A 24,180-nucleotide genomic window follows, 5' to 3' on the forward strand; every position below is an offset into this window, starting at 1 on the left:
AATACCGGTGCATACCGTAAAACCGTAAATACCGAAATACCGTACCTAGTACCGTTTAGTGACGCTTTTTTGGTATACTGGTTATTGGATATAATTGCTGAACAGTTTTCAGTCTTGCCAGTGTTATCAGTTATACCGGTTATTCTATGGTTATTGGTTATACACTTATTATTATGCCTCCATGCAATAATATATATCACGGCAATAGCCAATAATATAAGACCGTGATATAAATTAAAATAGATTCTATTTTTGTAATGTTATTGTTTACTAATGAAAATGCGTTCATCGAGTCATAATTATTGTTGTAAGAGTGACTTTGATAACAGATAATATATTAAATATTAATATGTAATAACGTACACTGAACGTCTGAACACATCGAGTCATCTACATTGTAGTATTGTACCTATAATTAAATAATAATTAATCGCATTTATTATTGCAGGCTGGTTAATTGTTTAAAAAGGTAAGTTGAACCTATTATTGATAATTGATCTGTTTAGTTCAGAGAACCTTTAAAGTTACTTACATACATTTTTCAACCTGGTATTAGTAATTATTTAATTACCTAATATTACAATGATTTTTTCTTTTAGAAAACCATGCCAAGAAAAAGATCAAAAGTGTGGAATTTTTTCACAAAATTGAACAAAGACCAAGGGAGATGTTTAAAGTGCAAAAATAATTTTGAAGCTAAAGGAGGTAACACTAGTAATTTGATAAATCACTTGAGAATACATCATCCCAATATTCATTTGGAGTTTTTGAATATAAAGGGTCAAGATAACAGCTTTAACAAGTAAACAAAATTAATAATAAACATTTATATTTTAATAGGTATTTAATCTATGAATTGTAAATAATATACAAATACCTATTAATGATTTAACCTTTTCATAATTGTAACATAATATATAATATAATAAGAAACATTTTTTTTTTACATAATATTTCAATATTTGTAATGAATAATGATGATAAAATACCATTGTACTTTAATCTGCCATTATGTTCACAAGTTAATTTTGAAAATTGTTTGTTAGAAATGATCTGAATGAAACTGATGACATCAGTGATCCTCCTTGTGACATTGCTAATAATAGTGCAGAACATCATGAACTAGTGCCATTAAATTCCAGTACAAATTTAGTTCACAAGTAAGTTTAAAATCTAACTTAAGGTTATAATATGTAGAATAGGTACACTTACTGTTCTTATTCGTTAATGAACCACATACTCAATAAAAACAATTTAAAAAAAATGTAATCTAAATTATTTGGAACCCACTCGCCCACAGACCTTAAATGAAATAATTACATTTAATATTATTTTTATTCACTTGTAGATCTTGTACACTAAAACAACAATCTATGAACATATACAAGAAATTGGATAAAACAACCAGTGAAAAGTATACCAATGCAATTGCCTATTGGATTGCCACAGATATGCAACCTTATAGATCTGTATCAAAACAAGGATTTAAACACCTAATGTCTGTCATATGTCCTGGATATACTATCCCAAGTCGCCAAGTTTTTGCTGATAACAAAATTCCTGCTTTATACTTTGAGGTAAAACGTAGAATAAAACATGATCTCAACTCTGCACAATTTCTGTCGCTTACATTTGATTGTTGGACTTCCAATGCCCAACAGCCTTACATTGGCATAACAGCTCATACTATCAATAGTGATTGGGTTCTTCAAACATATTGTATGGCTTGCACAATTCTTGATGTAGACCACACTGCCACTAATCTAAAAGATATTATTGAATCTACACTTAAAGATTGGAATATTCCTATGTCAAAAGTATCTGCCGCAACTACAGATAATGGTACTAATGTTATCAAAGCTGTTCAGTTAATGGACTTAAATCATATTAGTTGTTTTGGTCACACATTAAATAATGGAGTTACATCATCTATGAATTTAAATCCAATAAAAACCATTATTTCTAATATTTCCAAACTAAGATATACATTTCATTATAGTTCAAACTTACGTAGATTGCTTCAAGATGCGCAATGTAAACTTGACCTTCCACAAAAAGTTATGCCAGCATCATGTGTTACAAGATGGTGGACTAATCTACCTGCTATTCAGTTTGTAAGAGATAATTATGATGCTCTTTATGATGTTTTATTTAAGTTGAAATCAAGAAAAATCAAACTGCTTCCAAACTGCAATGAACAAAAACTTATTTTGGTGATGTGCAAAATTTTTGAACCACTAAAAACTCTTGGTGAACATATGGGTGCAGAAAAGATTGTTACAGCTTCTTCAATTTGGCCAGTTTATACAAAACTTGAAAAAACTTTGCTTCACACAAATTCATCAAATTTTACTTGTGCCTTAACACAAGAAGAATCAACTAGAGCGAATAATAGTGAAAATTTTGGGGAGAGCGAACAATTATTTCCAATCTTAAGTCAATGTACACTTATGGATAATAATATAAATTCATATTTTAACACAAATGAAGTTTGTGGAGACATAAGTGATGATGATGTTGATACACATGTGGATAGTGTGAATACAATTGATAATTTATTAGATCATATTGAAAATCATTTAAAGGACGATATAAAAAGACCATTTCATAAACGTTACATTAATAAAGAAGAAAGTAGAATGTTTTTACAAAAAATATGCTTTTTGGATCCAAGGTACAAATCAGCATATATTGATCCAAGAGATATAGATACAGTAAAAAATTCAATTCAACTTGAAATGGATGAAATAGGCAACCAAGCTAAAAGTAAGGAACTCAAGGTTCAGAAAAATGATGGTATGTATGGTATGTATAGTAAAGATTGGTTTTTTTTTATTCAAATATTTTTACTGAAACTATAATATTTCTGATATCAATATTGTTTTAATGATACTGTAGGATTAGCAGCATTTTTGGAAAACTTTGACTGTCCCGTTATGAACAATGTGACCGACGAAGCCTTAAACCAAATTGAATTGGAAAAATATGTATCCTTGCCATTTATTTCTCTTGATGCTGATCCTCTTCAGTGGTGGAAACTATATCATTCACAATTGCCTACAATATCATTACTAGCGATGAAGTACTTATGTATACCTGGCACCAGTGTGCCTAGTGAAAGGATATTTAGCTCTGCAGGGAATATTATTACAGATCATCGGTCATTACTATCTCCAGGACATGCTGAAGAACTCATTTTTTTATCAATGAACTCAAAATTTATTTCCAAGTAATATCTAATGACTAATTCTAATACTTTTTTTTGAACTTATGTTAACGTTATAGTAGTTATACAGTATACTGAGTTAATAATTTTTAATTTTGTTAAAGACAGGGCTTGTATTGTTAATATTTATTTATTAGTAAAAGAATACTAATAAATTTGTTTATTTTATGTTTAAATTTTACTGATTTAATAATTTTTTATTATTTAGAAACAGTTCTTGTTTTTAGTGGTGTGCTCAGCTTTTTGTAAATCCTTTTCAGAGTGTGCTTTTTTTGCCTTTTACAGACCCTGATATAACATGTTTTTTGATGTGTTCATGAAATCAATTTAAAAAAAATCCTAAGGGGGGAAGGTACTCCTTCATCATATCTTGTCTTATTACAAAAATAAAGACCTGAGGAAAGACCCTAATTATTTTAATCGCCTTAATAATATGATTTAAAAAAAAAAAAATTTAAACTTTAATGACTCCCTGTAAATTGAAAAAAAAGACATCCCCTACACTATGACACTGTGTTATTATTTTTTTTAAATAAGGTAGTTTCTTTGCCATACCCTCTATATAATTATATAATAAAATAAATATTTATATATAACATATTATATTGTAATATAATGTTTTTTAAAAATTGTTTACTCCCTCAGCACATAATTTCAGTGTTTTTTAGTTTTCCGGTATTACGGTTTTTCGGTATTACGGTTTTCCGGTATTACGGTTTTTCGGTATTACGGTTTTCCGGTATTACGGTTTTTCGGTATATACCGGTATCACGGTATACCGTTTCATACCGGTACCGAATCTAATACCGCAATACCGGTTTCAAATTTCAATACCGTCAACCCTAGGTTAGAAGTGGTCGCCCTCGTTCTGTTCGAACGAAAATGGCGATCGAAAACGTTCGTTCGAGAATTAATCGTAACCCTCTACGAAAACAGAAAATCATCGCTCGAGAAATGGAAATCAACGCACGATCGGTCTCTCGCATATTACGCGATGACTTAGATGTGCGTGCATACAAAAGATGTACAAGCCATCTGTTGACAGGCCGATTAAAGGCAATAAGACACGAAAGATCTAAAAAGCTGCTACGCCTGTACGGTCGAAAAAAGTTTAAAAATATTTCATTTAACGATGAAAAAAATTTTACCGTAAAGGAAAAATTTAACAAGCAAAATGATAGGATATATGTTAGATCATCATTAGAGGCGAAAGATAAGGTTCCCGCGTTAACCTAACCTAACCTAACCACCCTGCGCAAGTAATGGTTTGGTGGGGTGTGTCATGGCACGGTGTTACAGAGATCCATTTCTGTGAGAAAGGGGTTAAAACTGGGGCTCGCGTTTATCAGACAACTGTCTTAGACCCTATAGTAAGGCCTCTTATTAATATTTTGTTCAAAGTAATCGATTGGGTGTTTCAACAGAATTCGGCACCTGGCACCATAAGGCAAAAACGACACAAGAGTGGCTTGAAAACAATGTTCCAAATTTCATTAAGGCATCTGATTGGCCTTCTGCAAGCCCGGACTTAAGCCCGCTCGATTATGGGTTATGGAGCATTTTAGAGGAGAGAGCGTGTAAAAACGACATGCAAATTTGGAGTCGCTCAAACGAAGTATTGTGAAGGCAGTGGCAGAAATTCCGTTGGAAACGATTCGTACGTGTATTGAACAGTGGCCGGAACGTTTGAATCGTTGTATTGAAAACGAAGGGGCACATTTTGAATAATTAATATATGGTTCAAATTGTAATTAGTTATGCTATTCAAATATGTTTATACAATTTTTATATGACTTGTTGTTCTTGAGTAATATACGTTTGAAGTAGTGACAGTATTTATGTCTAGACTATATATATATATATATATATATATATGACAGAAAATATTCAAATTTGAGAAAGAACATCGAAAACATCACTCGCGTTCGTCATTTAAATGAATCCAACTCAACTTTAGTTATTATAATTAGTATAATACCGGTCTAAAAATTGTTCAAAAAAAAAAAAAAAATAATAGTAATAATACCTAAATATAAAGTAAAACACAGAAATAATAATAAATAATTTTAAAAAAATTCCATTTACGTAAAAGTTACATAATTTTTTTTTCATAAAAAGATTTATACGGCTCTTTAAAACAAATTTCGGATGTTAACATTTTAATTTTATTATTAAATGATTGTGTGTTATAAGAAAATAGATTAAAAAAACACTATTGGTTTAAATTTATATTTATATGATTATGTGTCTCTACATCTATAGAATAAGTCCCAAACTAAAAATTTAAAATGTAAAATTTGTCTCGGATCAATTTCATGTAGACGCTGACTTAGTCAAATTCTGACCATAAAAGTAGTCTACGTTGACAAAAATGCAATATCACTCTAATTCAAGTATTAATATCTGGACTTACGTTTATGGATTTTTCTCAATCTTTAAAATGGCAAACAAGACATGAAGCCAAAGATATCAGTAAAAATAATAACTACTTGGCATGACTTTCTTCCCATCCATTTTACTTATGGATAAGCAATTATATTGAAAATCATAGAGCAGTGTTTTTTAAAGGGTATGCTGTGAAATTTTTAAGTTTACGTCTACAACTTGAACTTTTTTATTTAAAAAAACATTACAACAAGATTGAATTTACATTTAGATAATATTTATTCAAAATGTGCCGTGTCTTAAAATAACTAACAATAATATGCCGCTATGGAAAAAAAAAAGTTTGGGAATCACTGGTATAGAGTGTACCAACAAAATGTATGCTGTTCATTATTTAATGTAATTTATTTCTAAACAAAAACTTCGTTTCATCGTAGCATATTCATAAAATAATAATAAAACATTTAAAAATAGTTGTTTGCCAGCCATTGAAAAAATAATTATTTTGTAAAGAACGTTTCATTACACAACTCCGTTACACAAACGTCACTGATTTTTCTCAGGGAAATAAGTCTCGTTTATAATTGTTTGTATACTGTATGCGAAGGTTTGTTCATTGTTTTCGAAGTAGCCTAACTTAGCTAAACTTGTCAACTGTTTTTCGTATTATAAGGTATTTAACTGCAGGGTGTATACAAACTACAGACAGTTAAAAAAAACTTTATAGTGTAAAGTTCACTTGTGCGTAGGTACAAAAGACTATCATTTGTCCACGGACTCGTGCTCGATCAATTCTCTCAAAATAACAAATTGTTACTTGAATGAAAATTAAACAGCACGCCACTTAAAAATAAATAACAATAATATACTTATTGTTAGGCATGTAATTTTTTTTGAAGCAACACAACAATGCATAGTATTGATATATACAAATCGTTCGATATTATACAATTTTGTACAAAACCTGTCTTTGACCTGGCTAATTTTGTGTTTAATTCTACGGGGCGTAAAACGTCGAAAGAACCAACTAATGGAATTAAGGACGAAAAACCAACTATTTTTTCTTTCAAATTAGAACTGAACATGAAATATTTAATTTGGTAACGGATTAGAACCGTCACGACAGGGTGGGTTAACATTTAATATAATAAATTGTTCGGTATAATATCATATCTAATTATTATTTTTGTTGTTAGAGAAAGGAAAGTACACAAACACAATAGTATTGTATTATGGGCGTTGGTAGAATTGTATTTTGTAGTTTCGTTTATTGTTATAAGCCATTCGGAGATTTTATTTTCTGACGTAATTCTATATTAGTTAATGATTGCTTTTATAAATACATATGAGTACTACATACATATACACATGTATATGACAAATATACAAAACATAATATATAATATATTTCACTACAGGTGACCATGAACAAGTATTAATTGAAATCACACAATACCTATGATATAATATGTATAGGTACTTTCGAACATAAACTTAAACATGTATTTTTATGAGTTTCAATTATCTCGAAAACTACTAAAAAATTTGAGTCCAATTTCCTAAATCGTATGTCGTAAAAACCAATGGCTTTTCCGCTTTTCTCAGAGTTTGTATATACATGGTATAATGAAAAAATTGACTGTGGGTCAACTAATATAGTATGTATTATGCATAAAAGTATTTACGAAAAAAAAATGTTGTATGTTTCTCTCATCCGTCCGAATAGTTTAAACAGGAAATTATATTCCATTTAATAATAGCAGGTTTATACGGGTCGATCCTAATTTAATGTAAAACACTTGTTATTACAGAAGACACTAACGTTTTTGAACATATTATTTTATTTTAATACATAGTAACAAAACAACACTTTTCTAAAAAGAATTATATTTATTCATTTTTTTTTCGTGTTTTTGATCTTTTAGGGGCAACATATATTTTTTATGCCCATATGCAGAATATATTTGTAGGAGATCTTTATTTATAATAATCTTAATTCGAATAAGTCGTTAATTAATTATTAGTTAAATATATTCAAAGTAATATACTAAGTATAATACTAAGTAAGACACTAAGTAATAAACTTATAACTAATAAACTATCTATATCTACTAACTTATAGAGAAAACTCGTTTACAATATTGCACTTATCAAAAATTGAAATACTCCAAAAAATATTAATTTTGGATTAAGGAATTAGAAATATTTCGTCATTAAAAAAAAAGGAAAATAAGTAAAAATTATGAGGATAAAATAGTAAGATTTAGAATTTTTTTACAATCTCAGCTTTAAAAAAACATAAAATTGATTGTTTTTGACTGATTAACACAAATTTAAGAACATTTTTTAATGGTAAAAGATCTTTGCCCATATTTTCTACTACATTTCTAATGAAAATTTAAAATAAAATAACTGCTGATATAATAAATAGGTATTATACAAACAAGTTATTATTTGTATATACAATTCCTTTCTGTTATTTTTTTATTATCGCTTAAAATATTACTTTGTAAAGCTAACATAATGTTTTTTGCGCGTGTTACAATATTATCAAGTTAATCATTGATTACCAACGTACAAATTACTATCATACTATTATTACGAGTAAATAGTGCCTCTTCAGTTCATCGCGTTACTCAGCGGTGAGTATTATAATGTTGGCTTCCTACTGAATCAAAGTTTATCTAACTATATAATATATTATTAAGACACCGTAATATGGATAGCGCATATGAGCATAATAATATTATTATTTAGACTCTATCAGACTTTTGGTTCACATACATAATATTCTAGCTTCTAAGTAAGTAATAAGTAATAATAGTGATGATTCGAGAGTAATCATGTTGACAACATAATAATTAATTCGTATTATATCGGATAACCATTTTGTTTCAACTCCAACTTTTGCACCAACTCACCAACTATTATAGTATATTATTATAATAATATAATATTATAATCCTTTCACCGGTAGTACCCGCATACTACCTATGCAGATTTAACATTAGTATTTGAATACTTGGTGGATATAAATAAATAATATGATTTGAATTTAAAAACATTTTCATAAATAAAGAGAGGTATAACTTAATTCTTATTATTTTTTTAGCGTTAAAGCGTGCTAACTTAGAAAATATCAAAAATCATAATTATTAGACAAAAATGGATAAGTAAATAACTAACCTTTTACATTATTAAAATTGGAAAGTACTAAAATCATAAATTTTCGAAAAGACCTTAGTTTTCGAATGGTTAAAATGTTTTTTTTACGTATAACGGCACTATTAAAATAATCCCTACGTAAAAAAAATCACAGTTTCAAAAATAAAGAAACTTTTTCTAATAAAGTAAATTGCATTGTAATTTTTCATCTACACGATGTATAGATTAATTTTAAATTTATTTAGCTTCAAAAAAAAAAACAAGTGTAGTATTATGATAGTACATTTGTACTATTGTTTTCTTGTTTTAATTTTCCATCATAATAATACTAAAGCCATAAAATATAATTTTTTTTTTTAAATTGTGTTACGTATCGGTGGTATTATTAGTACGAATATCATTCTATTAATATCGATATTTTATCTAAAAATAAGATTTTCTATTAAGTAATAGATAATATTTATGTGGAATTCCGAACTTTTCCAGAAAATAAATCACAAGGAAACATCAAATAATTGGCATAATAATGTAGTTATTGTTAAAGTTTTTCTTGTAAGTATATAATATTATAAAGAAGTACCTATGTGGAACAAAACGGTTTCTGATGTTTTCATTACTGTTTTGGTCCTTTAGAAAAATAAAATATTTTTTTATAATAACATTCCTGGTTTTCCACAAAAACATATTACTTTCGAAAATGTTTACCCCTAATCAGGAAGAAGCATTCGACATATAAACCATATAATACAATAAATTATATTTATATTGGAAGTGTTCAAATATCATGAAGGTATGAGTAAAATTTATGACGCCACAGTTTAAAAATAGAAGAAAACTACGGAGATGAGTAGTGGTCGTCGTGATCATTATACTAACCAAAACCAACAAATAAATGGTATACAATATAATATCATGATATATTTGTTTTTATACCTAGGTATATTAATCAGTTTTTTAAAACAATTCCCTATATTTTTTACTATATGCAAAGTTTTCGATTCGTGTGTTTACGGTGTGATTCGTATTGAACTAAGGTAAATTTTATCGAACCTGTCCAACACTGCAACTTAGAACTACGAAATTTAATGTCGAATGTCAATATACATTTGTGCGTCTTATAAATCGCTCCAAATATCAATATTATACATAATATTAAATAATTGTGTGGTACAACTACCCACGGCATCATATCCTCTATTACCTAAAATAATATAATTTTGATTCATGATAATAATAATATCATTTTCCATGTCTTACGTTACGATAATATTGAACTCCGTGTACGCTCAGCATGTGGGTGTGTACGTGTTATTGATTTAATATGGAAATTGTTTAGGTACCTGTTTTATTGGGTTTATTTTATTTATAATATGTAAAGAGCAATTTTGGGCAGTATGGTTCCAAACACACGTACGAGATATGACTGGGGAAATCTTTCATTCAAATATAAGCACATATTTTGCTTATTGACGGTGCAAAAAATTCTATACATTTCCTACGTATTTCATCCATGTCTTCGGATAAAAATGTATACACAGAACAATTCACCGGCAAGCAAACTCAATTATTTTCCATCAATTACGCTGTTATTCTAAATCTGACTTTTATTATACTTAATGATTATAGTATTATACAATTCTTCCGATTTTACTATAAACCATTAAGCGTATATTTTTCTGAAAATGTGGCCTTATATCGAAATCAAAATTGAAACAACAAGTATTTATTGATTCGTTAAACTTTTATATAGAATAGGTTAATAATAATGAGTCTGGAGATATTTTTTAGTAGCTATGATGACGGGAACTTTTTAGTAATTGAACAATCATTATTTATTATTTAAAAAAAATTGTCCGAGTATATATAAATACTATAATAAATCCAATATAACATACCTACATCTTGTATTTTAATTAATCCTTAGTTATCTATACAGTGAAAACTCTTTATAACGAAACTCGTTACAACGAATTACTCTATATTACGTAAATAAAATCAAGTTAACTTATAATGGTTGGTTTGATTTAAAACCTATTAATTACTCTCTATTATGAAAACTGTCAATAACGAAATAAATCACATGGTCCCTTCAGATTCGTTATAGAGAGTTTTCACAGTATAAGAAATTTGTATCAACACAGAACACTTCTAGGGTATCAACTTTTAAAATTTCGAAAATCTCAACATTTCAAAAATAAGATCTTCAATTATAATGTTTAAAAATTACATAAACCATAATTTGAATAAATGCATTATTAAAGGAATAAATTTAGGTGAACATGCTTGGTATCTCAATCTGTTTATAATAAAATACAACTGCAAGTGATATATTATGGATAGTCAATAGTCATAGCGTTATTGGTACTAATAATTTAGATCCTCGCGTTTATTTATTGTTGTTTTAACATATTGTTTATTTTATCCCGAAATAATCGAAAATAAAATAACATTACGTTTTCATACATTAATATTATCGAAAAATCGTATCTCGGAGAGGAGTTATTATTTAATAATATTATTATGTTAGTACTTACATCACGTATTATTTGTTATGTATGTATATTTTATTTTTTTTATGAACATGTTTCTTCAACTGCACAAGATTACAACAATACGAATATTGAACATGCTGTTCAACAAAACTCGTGAACTTAATCATAATAATATTATTAGATATTCTTAAACCAATATCGTTGAGTAAGTACAGCGAATTTATTTTTACAGAAATATTTTTGGCACTCTGCTATGCAACATTTTTATTTTATAAGCTTCTTAAATCAAAATCAATTGAACCGTAATTTGTTCTCATCGGATTTGTATATCATAGGTATGTGTATGTGAGGTCAAATATCGATAAGCCCCACCAAAGTGTTCCTATATACTTGCGCATTTAATACTGTTGAGGCAGTACCATGTGTACCTAAACCCACACATAGTTGTTATTGTTATTCCATGTTATGACGTAACCTCCGGTAGATAACATAGATAAATTAAGATATTAACTCCTTAGCGGTAGTCGAAATTCGATCAAAAACCACACAACACATACAGTCCATCTCACGAAATAAATTTTACTTTTTTAGGCAGTGCTTGTTCCAGTGTGTGATATCTAATAACAATATGTATATGTACACTACAAAAAAGGATCATGTTGTGTTTTTTTTTTTTGTAAAATATAGGTATCTTGGTCATAGGTTAGGTCATATATAATGACCTTAAAAACAAATATAGTTCATTTTCATGACTATAATTAGTTGTACAGAAATTCATTCAAATATTTAATCTATTGGGTGCGTGCATATTATGCTCATTATAATTAGGTTTTTAAACTTTTTCTAACAGAAACTTACCTTACCACTAAATAAGCATTATATTCCGTTTATATTCATATTGATAGAGTAACTATTGTTCTGAACATTAATGTTCAGCCATTCATAACACGTTTAAATAAACCATTAAATATAATATGAACGCCTGAAACCATTATAGTTTAATCTTAATGATTTTTACAAAAACACATGAATTAATCTGCAATATAAACAAAACATCTGGGTTAATCCAAATGCTTATTTTTTATCTTATAATTTTCACGTGAGGTATATTTTTCTAATCTATTATTAATGTGTACTCAGTTGACTGTACTGATTGGATAGCTCTTATATTTTAATAATAATTATTAGAAAATAATATTTTTATTTTTTTAAATACCTACCTATAATAAACTATTATTTTTCTTAGCTATTTGAATGTAATAAGTTATTACTAATAACTAATAATAATTATAGTGGAATTTATATCATAGTAGTTAAAAGACAAATTCCAATTATTTGTTTATTTTTTTATTCAAATTATTAAACACCAAAATACATCTGAAAGACCCCATTTATTTAAGGCAAATTGTTTTTTTCTGAAAATTGAAATAAATATAAAATAAGTTATAAGTTATTTATTTCTGTTGTGCTTGGAGCTCCTAAGACCCTAGCAAATATGTCTCTAGACGGAGGTATATATTAGTGTTGAATGATATAAGAAAAATACAGCAGTATAAAATATATTATATCTATTTACGACGTTGGATGAGAACGACGGCGACGTGGGAGATACAGCACTGCAGGAGGGAGCTTCTAATGGGAGATTCTCGGGCAAAAAAAAAAACTTAACAGAAGAATTTGTATAGCGATAAAAAAGACTTTTATTCCCACTTATTTCTAGAGAGGCAAATTTAATTAATATACGCACATTCACACGTGTGGTTGTAGTGGTGGTGATAGTAGTAGTTTTGTCGGCAGCGACGGTTTTGTTCGAAAAAACGTTTCTGCAATGGGCTTGGTGCAGACTGCTGCAGTGCAGAACAGTGTATTATAATTATTATATTATTATTTAGTCCTGTGATCAAGTGCAGCTCTCAAAAAGACGTTCATCGTGCGACAGTGCGGTTACAAGGGGAAGAAAAAAGATTTCTTAGAGATAACATCAGCCTGCGGTGTGCATATTTAAATCGTATGAATTTTTCGCTTTAAATAGAGCTAATTATCATTTTTTTTACGCAAAATACAAAACAGAATAAAAAAAAGACAAAAAAAACGAACAAACAAACGTGAGCGCGTGATATCTCGTTGCAGACGAGATGAAAGGAAATATTAATTGGTTCAACGCTGAGCCGGCACAGCGTATAACAAATTTTAATGTTCAGGATATTATTTTTATTTTTTGAGCATTTCAGAGGTCTTAAGGCATTAATCATTAAAATCAGGTTATTTTAAGGTTTATTTAAAAAAGTGACTTTGATAAAATCGTAACATAATTTGTTACCACAAGCTTTACCTAATCGAATATATTATTTAGTCGTCGCAATGTTTTGAACGGATCCATACGACAAAAAAAAAGTATATTGCGAGTGGCGACTGAATCGAGAATTAATCTTATTTCGAATTAAAACGCCACGCAGTGGACTTGATTTTAGAAATTCCTGGAGCTAAACTTTAGTTTAATAATACAAACGATCCCAACTGTAGAATGGGATATTACGGAGATTTAAATACCGATAAACATTGAGTGTGTCATCTATTCATACATATTATATAGACGTCAAGTCATGGTGTACATTTTTGTAACAGTTTGCAACGCGTATAACATAATAATATTAAATATAAAACCCTAATTTGGTCGTCCGATTTACATTGTCTTTTTCGTTTACCGTACATAAACGCGCATCGACGGAATAATCTAAACAAATTATTATGTGCTTTACATATTGCGTTTTTGACCTGCAGCGAACTACAACTGCCGTTGTTGTAATTCTCGTACACACAAATATTATATATTTTTAAGCCATTATTATTATTAAATATGAGCGAAATAAAAATACCATAATTTATTATTACTATTATTATTAGGTATCATACAAGTCGTCATAATATATGCAGTAATAATAATGTGATGCACACAGTTATAGATGCAGTGATAAGTGATAACTATGGTTTATTTGTAAACTGGCGTGTTTGGATATATTTTAATTTTTCACACAATGTCCGTGACAAATGACACTAGAAATGAGACTAATTTACATAATATAGTTAAAAATACGTTATGGTGAAGGTATTTTGAAAATTAGTTTAATAATATTTATAACTCTCCATAATAAACTAGATAAATAAACCGTTTAATTACTTAAGTTTATATTATCATAACGAGTTTGTGGTTCAAAAAATATAAATATATAATCTTATATAATAAAATCAATCATGGTTATAGTTATATGGAAATTTCAGTTTATTGACATTAGGTATATGGGGTTGTACTGTACGCACATACCTCCATGTATCCCGAGACTATTAAAAATGCCTTTTAAAACTAAACGATTTCTATCTCGTTAAAATATAAGACTATAATAATAATACAACCAACTGGGGGAACAAAATGTAGAGAGATTATAATACTTTATTTCTTTAAATATGAAAAAAGTGCTTATAAAGGTTTGCTAAAAACTAATTTTATATTACATAAACGTTTTAAATGAAGCACTTGGAAAGAGGAATCATTGTATCATGGGCTATGTATAATATAGACAAATAATAAAAAAATCGTTCATAATTATAATTACTAATTAGGTATAATCTAGCTTGACACTTGAATATTTTTCTACAATACTTTGGCGTGTACTATTATAATTCAATTTAATCTTTTTAATTAAAAGCCACATAAACTACTGAACCACGTACCCACTGCTAATTGCTAAGTTATGTATCTAACCGAAAAGCCTAACGTTTACTAAATATAAAAATAATATATTAATTTCTTAAATGAATAAATAATTCTAAATGTTTGGTTAGGAAAAAAAAAGTAATTGATTATGCTTCCGTTTACTCAACAGTAACTCATCATCCATCCTCACGCCAATATAACAGGTATTGATTATCCAATTTTTTGATTAAATTACGTTGTTATAATTTTTAATGAATATTTTCGATGAATTTGCAAGATTAACTATTAACTAGCCTGCTGAAATCTCTATGAATCTCTATACCGAGTTATAGGTACAGCATTTATAATAATAAATTACAGCCATTGTTAAAAACCTATTTTAAGACAGAGACAAATATTTTATGATATGAAAATTTTTTATTTAGTAAAATGTAAAATGATTCTTAATGTTTGTATTTTTTTTTATTGTTTATTAGATGGTTAACTTTTGATTATCAAATAAAACCCCATTTTTTTTTTCAAACATAACATGACAATAATTCTAATATATTTAGTGACAGAAAACTACAAATCGATGAATGTAGAACAAAGTAATTAATAGTATATATAATGTAATAAGATAATTAATAAATACCTACTTATAATTAACTTACCTTACTAACGAATTACTCATCAAAAAATTTAATTTTTAAAATCAGAATACTCCAAATAATTTACTGCTTTTGATTTATTTGGAACAAAATATATTATGCTCAAATTTATATTCAAAAACTAAAATGTTTTATAATATAATATTATACTTTATATCTATTATAATATTATAACTATATTTATTGTTATGGAATTACTGTAATATAAATGTTGAAAAACGCTTATAATATTATCATAAATGGAGTAATATTATTAATTACTATAATATGCATTTAATTATATATATTTTTAATACCATTTCTAAAACAATTAATCGACTGTTATATTATTGTATTATGGTCTGTTATTAAAAAAAAAATTAATTAACCATCAATTGTATATAGGTTGTTGTTGCCATGTCGAGCTATATATTGTACTCAGAGTTGATATCGGTTTCATTTAAACTATAGTTCTATGATGTTGACTTTATAAAATAAATTTTTCGATCTCAATAATATATAGTGGCGTACACGTTTACAAAAGACAAATATAATAAAAATATTCTGAATTCTCTAGTCAAAATGATAAAAATGATAAGACTTTGGGTATGGCGTCACACAATAGCATTTCTCCGTTTTAATACTTAATACAAAATCGCATTATATTATTATAACAGTCGATTACTATATTATATTCTTCACCTTGGACGATTTTGTTATCTGTCGAGTTCGAACTGTTGTCGTAGAAAAATGTGCGACGAAATACCATGGCAATAATAATAATAACAATAAATAGTCTACCCAACGACGTCTATTCGCCTTCCGTTTCTCCTAGCATCGTACTTCGCTATAAAACTATTTTATATTTTTATTAACACAAATTTTTTACTGCATTAACATAATAGTATTGTTATAATGCCGTGCGATATGATATTAAAAATTATTTATATTTAAAAAAAAATATTCAATTTTAATATAATTTCTGCTACCCTCGTAGGTATCCTGCATAATCTATATAATATGTATATCACACTTACAGCATGCGTATTAATGCTGATGTAGCATATTATATTGTTTAATTTATTTTTCGTTATTTTGGCGTTAATGTATTTTTCTTATCTGGTTGTGTTTTGTATATTTTGTTACTTTGGATTTTATTCAATATAAAATATTACATTTGATTTTAAGTACATATATAATAATGAAGTTTTTGATAGTAAAAATTAAAAGTGAATTATTCATAATATTTTAATATATAATATAGGTACATACAATTTTAAAATGTATAAAAAATATTATAATCCTTTAATATATATTCAAATTGTATATGAATATTGGTAAGTTTTTAGTTAAATTTCATAATATAAAATATTATTATTACAATTTTTGTTTTATTACATATTATGTTTACAAATATTACACATGACAATATTTTAGATTCTGAACGAAGTGAGGAATGTATTGATTTTACAATTTTTGTATGTTGTTGTATGTTGTATTTTGATTGTATGTTTTTTTTTTGTGTCTGTCATCACATTTTGGAGTAAAAATAATGCTTTGATTTTTTACTACAACCCCTCGTTGAAAATGAAAATTCATCTACTTAGTACTTTGGGGAGTCGAAAGTTTCAGGAAAAACCCTAAAAAGTAACGAAAAAATTGGAATTTTTACGCATAATCAGTTTTCAACAAAATCGATTTTTTTATTTTGCTGTAACTCAAAAACGAATCATTGTAAATACTTGAAATTTTCATCAAATGTTTATACTAGCGTTATCTATTTACGATTTAATTTTCAAAAAAAATTTTTTACTTTTTTAAGCTTTAAAAACAATCAAAATTTTCGATTTTTCCAAGTTTTTTTATTTTGAACAGTCTATAAAAAAAATTTGGATGGCCAAAAAATCTTTAAAATTTAATACAAGCTTTATTTTAAGTTGTACTTATTGTAGTAAAAAAATCAAAAATCGTTAGTCACAATTTTCGCTTATAAGCATTTAAAGTTCAAATGTTTACGAAATATGTCAAAATCGCGAAAATTTACATGGAATTATGAAGTTAAAAATTCATAAAATTGTTGTGATTTATACTTAAATCATATTTTAAATACTTAAAAAAAACTCAACACAACGTTCTCAACAAGTTTTTCTTCAAATAACTGTAAAAAAAAAAACTCCAAAGTCAATATAGAATACATTTTGTGAGCGTATAGAAACAAATTATAATTTAAATATAGGTAATACCTATAATATATTCTATACTGACAAATCATCTCCGTTCAGAATCGTTTTTTGTATACAATGATACCTGTCATTACATTTATATTTAGCACATCTATTGTAGTTACCTATTCTCCATTTCTACTATACAGCAGAGCGATACTTACTTGCCCACGCTTTGTTTTTTGAAAATGTGTCTACCTCGCATTTTATGTACTCGTTTCTGACAATTTTTATTCTTATTAAATCTAAGAATCAATTGTTCACCACTTTAAGTGCATCTGTTTTGTGGAATTTTTTAATACACAATACAATTTGTGAAATAAATGATAACATGATAATATTATATGAGTATCTGATGTAACTTAGTTTTCTGCATAGATCATACACTATAATAGTAGTTATCCCAATATTTTTTTCCCCTCACTGGTATAGTCTGTTAATTAATAATTTACTTAAATATATAATTTATATTTTTTGATATGAATTAGACGTAGGTAATAATTTTGACTATTCAATTTATATGTCGTTTACATCCAATATTTTCGTGCGTTGAAATTACCAATTGATACGACACGCTCTCCGACCTCGATGTCAAAACATAATATAATATGAGATATTCTGATTTTCCAATCACTCTGTATATATTCAAGGCGATTTACACCCCTGCTATTGCTGCAGGCTGTATAATAATATATAAACCAAAGACACGGCTACCCACACCCCCATCCTCATCATTGACCCCTTTACAAATCCAACATCCTCCACCCACCATTGGGATGGTCGCGTCGCACGCACACGATATTTGCAATAACACCGGATAAAACACGGCGTAATCCTAAAACGATCATGTGCGTAGACCTAATATTATTTCACATGAATATGCATGAACGACAGCGGCCGCGGTTTAAAAGATAATTCCGTTCACACGCATGGCGGAGTAGGTAGAATGGGGGCCGTTATAAAATCAGCGAGTGGAACGTTTTAGTTTAGTTTTTTTGTTGACGGGGAAGGTGCAGTACTGTTCAAGGTTGACGACAGGAAGGGTGGAAAACTATATTAGTGGTGAATCGGAAACCAGTCATCCTTCAATGCCTACATCGTATACAATATATAACCTCATCGTATATATGAACGAGAGGCACGCGTGGCCAAAAACTCATCCCCCCTACCACAACTACCCCACCTCACCTATACTCGAGCCAATCGTTATCCGATCACTTATCGGTGGTTCTTCTTCAAAGTGCAAAGTGTGCTCAAGACACGCGACGATGATCCGTTGACATACACATTAACCCTGGTACCAAAACCCAAATTAGCCTCTTAAAATGTCACTCGACTCCAATACAAATAAGTACTTATATAAAGTATTTTAAATGTTTGTGGTAAAATACTGAGTTTTTTACATAATAATAATATACTATATTAATTAAATATATAATCCACCTCCTCATTCGGCATTTACCATAATCACACACGCATGTCATATAGCATAATATTATATAATAATATATATACATTATAAATTATATATTAATTATTAATACGTCAAACACCAAAAGTTATAACAGTAGGTAACCAATCCGACGAAAGCTGAGCTCCATCACGATTTATGCTCTGTCCCGTGTAAACTGAAAATGATTTTTATCGTTCGCCCTTCATGGTTGACTTATTGTGCCCAATTCCTGCCAATAATGGAGGACAGCCGAAAACAAAAATTAAACATTGTTTTTAAATCGTATATGTATCGTTTTGTGTGTGTACTCGAGTATTTTTTATAAGTACCACCAAGTTGTTGATTTAAAAGAGGAGAAACACAGCGTTGTCCTCCTCACTACTCCTTGTATCCTCATCACCATCACCCGACCCCTACCGAGCTGTAATCGTATTCATTTTTCTCCCCTACCATGTCGTAAACATTGTACTTTACACAGTTACACGATTTTTTTCTCCCAGCCGCTCGTCTATTGTAATACACAAAAGATTGACTGAACAAAACTTGTAAAAACAACATAAATCGTAATCTTTTATTTTATTCGTTCTATTTGTTTTGTTGTTGTTTTTTTTTTCGTTTTCAGAGTACCTATATATACATATACATATATATATTTGTATTCATATATTTCTGTTTCGTACACGCTGAAGGCTAATTTTTATTCCATACTACTGTACCAGACTGCAGTCGTTATTATTATTATAACACTATGATAATATTTTGTTTCGCAATTTATGTTTATAAAGACTGTGCAATGTATATATATATAATATTATATATTGTAATATCTGGATTATTCCTTTTCTGTATATATATATATATATATATAATACTATAATATTACTCTTTGATGTAGTATTTTTGTTTTCTATAACGCGTAGGATGAAAAATTCCTTGCTTTTTCGTTTTTTGTTAATATTTATATAAACGTTCTTTTTGTGTATTATCTTTATAGTTATGATAATTATTATTATTGTTTTATTTTATTTCAAAATACAGTAATGTACATTTGAATAGTTAGATCTATTCTAAATATCATGCTATATAAATTTAATATTATTTTTCTATTATTATTATATTAAATACTAACATGTTATACAATATTAATAAATATGGATTTATGTTTTTAAAAAAAATGTATATTTACTATAAAGTATATATTTACTTCGTTATAACATGCAATTTATTCAAGCTTGTGAATAAAAATAGTAATAACAATAACAAATTAACATTATATATTTTAAACGTCGGTTATTTATTCGTACTAGGTACCTATGTATTCAATCTTCATTTGAAACACTTGTGGTAGACTTAAGTACATTTTTCAACGTTATTTTTTTGTATAATTCTTTATTTATTTTTATCATAAAATAGTGGCTTGTACATTTTAAAAATATTATTTCTCAAAAATAAAAATGATAGTGTTGGAACGGATATATATTACATGCTATTATACTGAGTTGTGATATTAAATTTGAGTGCAATGATAAATCTTCGTGTTCGAAAAACGATTCATAGCGGCACTCGGTTAAAACCACTTTCTTATAATTATTATATATCTTAATTTATTCAAGACTTTTTCAGTAATTTTTCAATACAGCTTACTTGACTTACAAGAAACTGTTTCAAAATTTTTACCAATAATATTCTATATCCAAACGATAACACTCAGTTACGGTTGAAGCTATTTTGAAAATACTACTGCTAGGAATACAAAATAATTTAATATATAAATATATATAATATATAAAAAGAATAAGTTTATCTATGCAGTTGAAATTTCTCACATTGCCTTCAATCAACATATTTATTACAATCAGTTGAGCCGATCGTCGAACGATTATAGTATAATCTTAAAATAAGTAATTTTTTTTAGAATACAATCTATTATTTTACATTTTATTATAATGTTAACAATAGCGTTGGGTATTCAAAGAATATTTTTTTAGCAAAGTGATATATTAATTATTACCATGCCCCTCGCCATTCACGTATTTATAAATAATTAACTCATAAATATAAGATTAAAATAATTTATATTATTAAATTATACTTTATTGTGTTTTCCGTTTAATTTTCATAACTGATCCAACGTCGAAATTAGGTTTCAAATAAGGTACAACAACCGAGTCTTTAATTACATGATAATGTACGAATGCAAACTAATAGGTTATAACTACAACTGAAACAGTATTGTTTAAATATTCGTTCAATGTTGTCACACAATTCGAATTCTATGAAACTGCTATCGTTCGTGTACTCATAAGGTTAATTTACACGTCATTACTACAGTCATTGTAATGAATTAATAATAACAATAATACTATATTATATTATTATTCCAATTAAATAATTTGAGCCGATTATAGCGCTAGACATAACGTTCCAAACCACCAACACCGTGATGTACCACAATTGCCTATACAATGCGCCAGTTAACGGATTTAATATAATTTAATAATATACGTTATTATAACTTATTAGTCTAATGAGTCATTGTATCATTATGCTTTACTAAGTGTGACATGGAAGCGATTTCATACATTTTTGATTTTCCAATCATAATTTAATAACAACTAAACATAATAATATATATATATATACATAATATATTATGCATTATTTAATTTAGATAAAAATGAATATTATATACCTATAAATCAAAAAATAATAATAAACTATTTACTTTGAACTTAGGGTAAAATAGTTACTGTTAGCATTATATTGAAATATAAACCTAAAATGCGTGTGCACGACATCACTAATCAGAGTGTGACTTTCAGAAAAAAAGGCAAAATGTACTTTATACATATAATATAATAATATTATATCATTGACCGTCCGAAAACCACCAATGCCACGATGTATCGAAATATTAAATATTAAATATCATGCGCTAGTCAATGGATATAATATGAATTACAAAACACGTGACACTAAGTTGTTTGATAGGTTTGTTGATTTTCTAATGGTATTAAAATAACAATATATTTATATTTATTTTTAATTTTAATACATGCTAATGTCGTTTTGTTTTACAAAAAATAAGGATAAATTAAAAATGATGTTAACTACTCAACTACAAAATTTATACTTCTGAATTATTGGAAAAAATAAGCAAAAAATATTGTTGAATAATATCTTATTTATTTTTCACTAGCATGGATGTCTACAGTATATTGTTATTGTTATTATAGTATCGAAATATGATTTTAAATGCAGTCGCGTGTGTACGACATGACCAAACACAGTATGACTTCTTTCAGAACGAAGACAAAATATACATTATATTTAAATATTATTATTTACACAAATCGATCTCCATGTAACAAATTCCGTAAATACTATCTAGCTACGATAATTGATTTTGTATCCATTTCGTTTACACAGAATGAATTACTCGTCCCGTGCAAGACAAATAAACGCATGCGAATAATATATTTGGACCGTTGTAACGATTACAAATATTTGTTATTTATATTCAATCGTTATTTATACTGCGAAATAGATTTTTTTTGTCCCTATACGTTATTAGATGCATACTAGGTTACATTATAAATCAGCAATTATCAAACTTACACAATAATATAAACAATAATAATATACCATACATCAACATCTATGATATTATAATAATATTTGAAAAATAAAAAAATGTTTTTAAAAAACGATTACGATAAATATTAAATAATAGTAATAATTGTATAAAATATAAATTATAAAAATATATCATTAATTTTTAAAATGTTTGAGATGACTTGAAAAAAATTATAAAAATATATGTATATAGGCATTGATTAAATATACTAATAAGTATTAAGTATATATATATATATATATATATACTATAATATACTATTAAGTATATTTAATCAATGATATAGGTTTATAGGTATCCAAGAACTTAAAAAAAAATAGTGTTGCTTCTAATATATAATTCACCTTGTGTAACTATTTATTTTTATCCAGTGGACTTAAATTAAGTTATATATTTTTTAGTATATTTATTTGATACTAATGATACGGTTGTAGCAGTAGCACATTTTAGATTCTGAGCGGAGCGATGAATGTATTGATTTTACCATGATGTGTGTTTTTTTTTTTTTTTTTGTGTCTGTCATCACGTTTTGGGGCAGTAAAAATGCTTCGATTTTTGACTTCAGTACCTCGTTCGATCAGAAAGTGAATCTAGTTGGTACTTTTGGGGGTCAAAAGTAAAAAATTCTTAATACTTTTCTAAATAATTAAGAAAAACAAACTAAAAATTAAGGGAAAAACGGGAAATTTTACGCACACTCATTTTTCGAAAAAATCGATATTGGTTTTTGATGTAACTTTAAAACAAATGACCATAGATACATGAAATTTTCACCTAATGTTTATATAAGTATATTCTATCCACCATGCAATTTTCAAAAAATTTCGACTTTAGTTGAACTATTCATAGGCATTTCAAATTTTCGATCATTATTAGTTTTTTTTTAAAATTAATATCGATAAAATTTATTTGTTAGGCAGAAAAGCTTGAAAATTTAATACAAGGCTCCTAACATATTTTTACAATAGAAGTTGAAAAATAAAAGAAATATATAGTCACAATTTTTTTTTATAAGCATTCAAAGTTTGAATTTTTACAACATATTATGTAAAAATCACGAAAATTCGTAAATTATTTTATGCTAGAAATTCATAAAAAAAATTTCCTTTTATATCTAAGATTTGAAAATTTAATACAAGGCTCATTATATATTTTTACAATAGCAATTGAAAAATAAAAGAAATATATAGTTACAATTTTTTTTTTATAAGCATTTAAAGTTCAAATTTTGACTAAAAACGTAAAAATTACGGCAATGT

At 27.4% G+C, this 24,180-nt stretch overlaps 2 protein-coding genes across 3 annotated transcripts in view; both read left to right on the forward strand.

The window, feature by feature from the left end:
* Positions 1 to 24,180, forward strand: part of LOC107165682 (zwei Ig domain protein zig-8-like) — a 411,467-nt gene that overhangs the window by 334,782 nt on the left and 52,505 nt on the right. The gene's annotated exons all lie outside the window — the stretch shown is intronic.
* Positions 198 to 3,397, forward strand: LOC149058598 (E3 SUMO-protein ligase ZBED1-like). The gene is made up of 4 exons (XM_089219351.1): positions 198 to 802; positions 1,047 to 1,160; positions 1,349 to 2,796; positions 2,899 to 3,397. Exons 1-4 carry the CDS (start codon positions 606 to 608, stop codon positions 3,231 to 3,233), a joined length of 2,094 nt encoding a protein of 697 aa, XP_089075477.1. The 5' UTR covers positions 198 to 605; the 3' UTR covers positions 3,234 to 3,397.

Source organism: Diuraphis noxia, unplaced genomic scaffold (assembly GCF_037042655.1).
Source record: "Diuraphis noxia isolate RWA-SAM2 unplaced genomic scaffold, SU_Dnox_SAM2 contig0002, whole genome shotgun sequence".
Classification (NCBI taxonomy): Eukaryota; Metazoa; Arthropoda; class Insecta; order Hemiptera; family Aphididae; genus Diuraphis; species Diuraphis noxia.